The sequence below is a fragment of the Musca autumnalis genome, unplaced genomic scaffold (genome assembly GCF_047663935.1).
Source record: "Musca autumnalis isolate F117 unplaced genomic scaffold, ASM4766393v1 scaffold_2, whole genome shotgun sequence".
NCBI classification, from domain to species: domain Eukaryota; kingdom Metazoa; phylum Arthropoda; class Insecta; order Diptera; family Muscidae; genus Musca; species Musca autumnalis.
In genome coordinates, this window is record NW_027411755.1 from 80,297,539 (window position 1) to 80,305,920 (window position 8,382).

The 8,382-nt window shown below is 37.9% G+C and overlaps 1 protein-coding gene across 1 annotated transcript; it reads left to right on the plus strand.

The window, feature by feature from the left end:
• Positions 1-3,503: 3,503 nt before the first annotated feature.
• LOC141392323 (uncharacterized) lies at positions 3,504-5,544 on the plus strand. The gene is made up of 2 exons (XM_073965274.1): positions 3,504-4,557; positions 5,447-5,544. The coding sequence occupies exons 1-2, from the start codon at positions 3,504-3,506 to the stop codon at positions 5,542-5,544; spliced, it is 1,152 nt and encodes a 383-aa protein (XP_073821375.1).
• Positions 5,545-8,382: the final 2,838 nt, after the last annotated feature.

The window sequence follows — 8,382 nt, forward strand, 5'->3', positions numbered from 1 at the left end:
TGATAACAATTTTTTTATCAATCACACCAATATGGGTATCAAATAAAAGGGCTTGACAAAAATAATACAGTGCACTATACAACCTCAATATTTAAGATGGGCGCAGCCACTAAATGGCGTATAATTAAGATTTAAATTTAGAAATTGAATCTGTAATTTAGGTATCTGATTAATCCAGCCTGAATCCACCACCCAAGTCAAGATTTTTTATCGTGTTGAGGACTGTGTGGCGTTAGGGTGACTAAAAATGATACCTCGTTAGCTGTACACCACCCAAGTTAAGGTGAAAGGTTAAAACGCGCCAAGAACTGTATGGCATTAGGGTGGATAAAAATGATATGTCGTTAGCGTTTTCCCCTCAAGACTCAGGCGCATCTTGTTGTACATAGCCTTGCCCCTTTATTGGACCTCTGGGGGGGTGGGGGGGGGGGGGGGGGGGGGTTGACCGTTTAAATGTCCATTACTCGTGGGAACAAAATGGTAAAAAAATATGAAAAATACAAACACAAATAAAACAGAAACTGCAACACAACGTAAACGAAGGCTTCAAAAAGCGAAAGAAAAGTATAAAGCAAAACGAGCTAATAGAAATAGTCGATTACAGAAACAACGGGAACAATTAGCGTCCAAAACACCTGTGCAATATGAGGCCAGGTTAAAAAAGCAACGTGAGCGATACACAGAGATGATAGCGTCAGAAACGCCTGAAGAATATGAAGCCAGGATAACAAAACAACGGGAGCGATACACACAGATGTGTGTTGCCTTTACTACTATCATGGGCTTCTACAATACATAAAATGCAGGGCAGCACTGTGGATCACGCAGTCGTATACTTAGGTGCGAAACTGTTTGAAGAAGGTCAAGCCTACGTGGCTCTTAGTAGAGTAAGATCTTTGCAGGGACTACGTATAGAGGAGATGAACTGCAATAAACTAACGGGCAAGAAACCTTGCAATAATGAAACACTAAATTAATTAAACAGAATGAGAAATAAAAACTAAAAACTAGAAAATAAAAATAGGTAAAAAACTTTTTAAGTTAAACGGTTTTATGTTAAACATACATTGCAATGTTTAAGATAAATGTACTAAAAACCAAAAAATAATAAAATAGATACAGTCGTGGGAATTATAAACATATGCATAGACTAGACTAAAATAAAACCGCGGGGCACGCCATTGAAAAAGCATGCAATAGAAAAGTATGGTGCCTGACGCTGCACTGTGGCGCAAAATGGGCGCCCAGAAGTAGGCAACGATTTGGGCAACATTAGCGACGTTCAAGCAATGTTGTCACCCAAGCGTAAGGAGAAAAAACGTTCAGCTAAAAAACGCAAAAACGACCGCTGGTAACATACAGCTTCAAAATGCTTTATCGGCGATGGAGCAAAAATATGCGGCTCTGTTGGCAGACTTCAATGCCCTGAAAGCAAAAATGGAGCAAAATTCGTCGGCGTTACAAGTCATGTTTGTGCGCGAAAGTTCGTATAAACGCGAAATTGAAAGGTTGGAGAAGAAAAACTCCTTAAAAATCGATGATACTAATACAGTATCATCTAAAGATATGGATGTTCCCACCATGGAGGTGGAAGGTGCTACTACGCCGCTAGTAGAGCACTCCGTGGTCACACCGCCAGAGCCACAGGTTACGATGGTAGCAAGCCCGTGCGCCATCACAGGTAGGCAAGAAGCCCATACTACCTGGGGGAAAGAAGGGGGGAGCTGCTTCAACATTAAAAGCTGCAGCAACCACCAACAAAGCAGCTAGTTCAGTGAATGACCTAGTTATAGGGAAATTAGGACATGACAATTGTACTATTTCATGGGTAGATAAAAAGATTAGTAATTTCCAAGTGTTGACTGTGGAAGAACACCAGACGGTTCGGGAATTGTTGCTGGAGAAGGGTATAAACTTTTATACCTATACACCAAAAGGGCAATCGATGTATTCGGTTGTCATCGAAAAATTGACTAACAATTATAGTCAGGCAGATGTAGAGGCAGGTTTGGCGGCACTGCCAATTCATCTGAATATTCGACGTGTAGTCAAGTTAGGGGGTAGTAAATGGCTAGTACATTTAGAAAGAGATTCGGACTTGGAGGACTCTGGAAGAACACCAGACGGTTCGGGAATTGTTGGTGGAGAAGGGTATAAACTTTTATACCTATACACCAAAAGGGCAATTGATGTATTCGGTTGTCATCGAAAAATTGACTAACAATTATAGTCAGGCAGATGTAGAGGCAGGTTTGGCGGCACTGCCAATTCATCTGAATATTCGACGTGTAGTCAAGTTAGGGGGTAGTAAATGGCTAGTACATTTAGAAAGAGATTCGGACTTGGAGGACTCTATAAACTAAAGCGCTTGTTTACAAGCAACATAGTGGTTCGCAAGGATCAGAAAAAGGGGTTGACACAGTGTCATAACTGCCAACGTTATGGTCACGTGTCAACCAATTGTGGCATGCCCTTCCGGTATGTCAAACGTGGTGGTGGACATGGCCCCCGCATGTGCACAATACCTGCTGGCACTCCCAAGCCAAAATCGGTAGCTGTAAAGGATACAGTTACTGGGCAGGTGACTATGAAGCCAGAGTACACACTGAAATGTGTGAACTGTGACAAAAATGGACATTCTGCAAATGCCCGCAGTTGTCCAATTAGACAAAAGCTCTTAGCTCAGATTAAAAAAGCTAAGGCTAAAAAGGCTGTAACCCAGCCAAAGGCTACGTTTGCTCGTGGCAGTGGCAAAGTACGTCCAGGTACGTCATTCGCTGCTGCCTCCGCACCTAAGACCTCAACTCTACCCAAAGCTAATCAAACTTTGGGCCAACAATCATTGGGGTCAGCTGAATTCACCCTATTTGACGAAATATGCATGGAAATCTTTGGTAAAGATTTCTTGACATCTGTCACGCAAGTTCGTCAATATTCGGATGAATTAAAGAGTAAGGACAAGGCGAGCCAGGCTAAAGCCATGGCATCCTTGGTTGGTATGTTGGGTATAAATGGATAGAATATCTACATTTATATTTGCCAACATCAACTCCGTTATATCTAGGCATAAGAGGCACTACCTCCGCTTATTCCTCGATGAGCATAAGCCGGAGGTCATGATGTTGGCTGAACACAGATTATCTCAAAATCACAGATTTGTTAGTTTCCTACAGTATAGGCGGGAAGGACCAGGCAGAGGTACAGGTATACTGGTAAGGGATGATATTAGATGCGAACGGGTACCGCTTGATTTGGGAGTGATCGAGTGCACTTGTGTTAGGATCTATAGGGCCGGCGGGTATAGATAGATTTGATATTGCTAGTTTAGAGCCTCTTGTGGATTTAGCTAGATCTGGGGAAGTAGTATTGGGGCAGACCTTAATGCTAGACACATAAGCTGGGGGGATGACCAAACGTGTTTAAGAGGGAGGAAAGTTTTAGATTTTTTAATCGGCAGTCCTGATTTAAATGTTATGCCTACACATGGTCCAACCAGAGTCAGTATGGGATCTCAGTCCTATATTGATATCTGTTTGGTATCATCCGGCATTCATATTGATGACAATGGAGGTCGAGGAATTGAAACTTTGGATTGCAATTCCGACCACAGAGCGCTAAAAATGAAGGTTTACGGGGACGAACCTGAACGTAGACCTAGACGGACGTTCTTCGACTACAGACGAATGGACAGAAGATTATTTAATAGGAAATTGGCAGAGGATCTTCCCAATTGTCAGCTTCCTATTGACCGGAATGTTACTCACTCCGAAATCGATGCATACATCGAGGCCACGGGCGAGGTATTCCGTAACGCCATGGAGTCCGCTATTTCCAGAACAATTTCTGGGCCTAGAGGACCCCGTAGACTTTCGCCAGATACATTAGACCTTATCCGGCAAAAGAAAGTTCTACGGAGAAGATTACATCGTACACAAAACCCTGAAAGGTATTCAACTCTCAGGGCGGAAATTCGCAACGCCGATAGAGATATCCAAGGCGCGATTGCGGAATACGAGTCAGTTCAATGGGTGAGATTCCTCAGTGAAATCCAGGTGAACGATCGTATGTACGGTAGGGTTAAGGCAGCTGCGGGTATCAAACGCTATGCCAAAATCCCGGATCTCATCGGTAACGATGGGAGCACGGCAGTCATGTCTAGCGATAAGGCTAACATGTTAGCGGATATTGTCCAAGGACAAGCCGATGCCAACGATACATCTTCTATCAGTAATACTGTCAGAAGTGATGTATCTGTGTTTAGTGATCCGTCCCCACTGGTTACATTTTCAGAAAACTTTTCTGCAGATGGAACCGTAATAAGTGAGGAAAATATATGGCGACAGAATAAATTCCTTAAAGCTTCTAATATTGGGGCAGGTTTAAAAAGAAGATCTAATCGCAAATCCGCAGGACCGGATGGAATCCCTGACATTGTGTTAAGGAGAACTGATGGTGCTGCTTGGAAACGTATTGCGATTATCTTCAACCACTGTATAAACCTGGGATATTTTACTGTTTCATGGAAAAGGGCAATTACAATACCCATCCTGAAACCTGGTAAGGATCCGACATTATGCAGTAGCTATAGGCCAATTAGCTTACTCTCAGCATTCGGGAAGCTATTTGAGTATTTTATACTCTCTGAAATAAGAGAGAAGTTAGAGGATGGAGCAATCCTATCTGACAGTCAGTTTGGCTTCAGGCAGGGTCATTCAACGTCACATGCCCTGATGGTCTTAGGGGAGTATGTGACTAGAGCTCTAAATAACAAGCGCAAAACTATCGCTGTTAGTTTGGACTTTGCCAGAGCGTTCGACAACGTCTGGCAAAACGCAATCATATATAAAATGAGAAGGCTAGGCTTCGAATTTAATATATGCAGGCTAGTGACTAGTTTCCTAGCGGATAGAAGTTTTGTGGTAAAAGTTGAAGATGACCTTTCTTCAGAAAGGGCAGTCAATGCTGGGGTTCCACAAGGATCACTCCTAGGACCTGTCCTCTTCAACATATTTATTAGTGATATACCTCGTGCGCCCGAAGGGCACTTACTCCTGATTTATGCAGATGACATCGCTGCAGCAGGAGCTCACGCAGGGAATACTAATAACAGATTAAATGCATATTTGGAGCAACTCTCTGAATACTTCCAAACATGGAAAATGCATTTAAATGTCGATAAATGTGAAGCGATAACCTTCAAAGGCAAGCAGAAATATTTATACCGCAGCGCCAGGCAGTATGAGCCTACCCTTAAATTGGAGGCCAAGCTATCCGAAATTCAGACCAGGTTAAATAATTTGGCGTTATTTTGCATAGCAAATTTGAATTCGTTCGACATATTGACTATCTTTTAAGAAAGGTCAAGCGAATATATTGGGCCTACCAGCGTACTATTAGTGCCACTGGGGGGCTAACTGTTGAGGTTAGATTACTAATCTACAAACAGATTATCAGGCCACTAATTGCGTACGCCTTCCCCATTTGGTTCGGGATTTCTTCCCACCAAATGGAAAGGCTCCGTATTTGGGAAAGGCGGATTCTTAGGTCCTGCTTGGGCTTAATGCCAACACAAGGAGAGGATGGGATCTGGCGCCTACCACCCAACAGGGTGGTATATGGTTCCATTGACTTCAGCCGCATAGATAATTTTCTAATGGCAAGCGCTCTAAAGTTCCTAGACAGAGCTGCTACTTTAGATAATACCTTAGTTAGAGATAGCCTATTGCACGAAAGGGACGTACAAGGGCTGATTCGGGCGAATTATAGGCCACCGAGTAGTTTAGTTACACTTGATGTAGAAGGTCTTCTCTACAGAGAGGATAAACTCCTCTTCTATCATCGTAATTTTGGCACGTTACACATTGACGATACAGTCTATCAGGTAGCGCAATAGCCGGTGTAACGCCCTTCCATGTAAATATTAGTTTATTAAATTAGTTTAAGTTTTGTAAATAGTAGTTTGTAGAGTTATATTAATTAGATATTAATTTAGTATGTAAGATTATAAATATAAAATTCGTTAAGGTCTCCTTTTTTATTCATCTTTTTTAAGGAGGTCAAATAATGTACCATTAGTTTACATTATATGTATTATTGTAATTATAATTTAGTATTAATGAAAGGCTGCAGCCACACTGCGGCCTCCTATAGAGTATTATATAGATAAACTTAGAAAAATAAGAACTTATGCTAAGTAGATATTTAAGTTATAGACTTAAGAATTATTGTTAGAAAATAAGTTATTAAACAACTTTGTCTAGAATTTTGATGAAAATATAAACTTCAAACTTGTTTCCTTTAGTTATTAATGAACATAACCAGTATTAATTTGGCATCAAACAATCTAACAAAAATTTTAGTTTTTTTAATAAATGTTAAAATTTATTAAATATTGCTAAAAATAAATGTATTTCGGGAAAATTTGGCTCCTTAAATTAAATTTTTTTGGAAATTAAGACAAATTTTTTAAAGAGTTTTACAATAAAAATTGTTGTTTTTTTTTAATAAATGTTAAAGTTTTTTAAATATTGATAAATATAAATGCATTTTGGGAAAATTTGCCTCCTTAAATTACCCTTTTTTGAGAAACGAAACAAATTTATAAAAAAATTTACTTTTTTTACAAAGGAAATCAAAAAAAAATTTTTACAATCGGACGTGAACCGATGTACTCAGCGTGGTATGGTCGTTGGCGAAGAAACATGCACGCAGAGAAAAAAATATGTTTGATCCAACAATATTCCAAGAGAAAATATATATTGTTAACATATTGTTGGATTCCTTATGTAGTATTGTCAATCCAACAATCGTTATTTTCACACTGGACTATATTATGTGTTCTAAATATAAATATGTATTGTCACTTTGACACGATAGTTACGATAGTTTTGGTTAGAGATAACAATTTGTGTTGTTGCAATTCACAATAGTTTTGGTCCAAATGGACAATAAATATTGTTAGAACTTACAATTATTTTGGTCAGAATTAACAATATTTATTGTTGCAGTTCACAATAGTTTTGGTCAAAAAAGACAATAAATATTGTTAGAACTTACAATAGTTTTGGTCAGAAGTAACAATATTTATTGTTGCAATTCACAATAGTTTTGGTCAAAATGGACAATAAATATTGTTAGAACTTACAATAGTTTCGGTTAGAAGTAACAATATTTATTTTTGCAGAAGTAACAATATTTATTTTTGCAATTCACAATAGTTTTGGTCAGAAGTAACAAAATTTATTGTTGGAATAAAAATTGTATACCTACCTTTTTAATGTGTTACATTTAAAAAATATAAAAGTTTCATTGTATTATTTATTTAATTTCTTTAAAACATTTATTTCTTTACAAACATTTAAATAACACTGATTTGAGATAATTTTAATTTCGATTGACGCTAATTTTATTTAGTTTAACAAAGATTCGTCTCTTGGTGTGCAAATAAAGCATGTTGGTAAAATATTTCTTGTGATTTATTCGGTCAGGAAAATTGTGAATCCCAGTCGTTAGTAGAATTTGAAGCTAAACTGAAAAAGAAAAAATGTTAGAAACAACGCTTAGTAAAAGTACAAAAAGAATATACTTACTAATTAATTTTATGCCCAAAACAAAATCGTTTGAAGAAATGTATTGTTGCACAAATTACTGAATATAACTGGTTTTAGAGAGTATTCTTATTAAAAATTCCACTTCAGCTGTCGGTGATTAGTCTTATGTTTTCCCAAATTTAAAAAGTCTGCAGCAAAACAATCCTTAACCCGCTAAATAAAAAATATTAGTTAAAAACAGACACACAAAACTACGCAATAAAATACAAGTGTCAGCAGTAGTCGTTTCTTTGGTTTTCATTGAGCATGAATTGCAAAAATTATTAGACTGTTGCAACGCGCTCTTTATATTTTAAATTAAAATAGAATCCCGACAATTCTTTCAAAAAACACAAATTTAAGAAAAAAAAAATATTTCTATTTTCTCTTCGTATAATAAGTTTCAACCACCTTTATTGTTTTTAGCTCTCCACAAAACACACACACACATAACAACTTACATACGATATTAGAAGAAAAGATTCAAAAGAGGTGGTGTCAAACAACAATAAAAATAGTATTGGTAAAAATGGACAATAAATATTGTTAGAATTCAGAACAGTTGAGGGAAAATTATCTATATTTACAATAGTTTTGCTCAAAACTACAAACGCGTGTCGTAAACATTATTCAGTACAAAAAGAACCCAAAAGGGATTGACGTTTTCAAGAAAATTTTAATTTATTGTGTCAAAGATGTATGAATTATCGGAATTTTCTTTAATATCTCCTTGCAACGCAAATTCTGCTTCAATCGCCACTTTTATATTTACCGCTTCACAAAACCACATGAG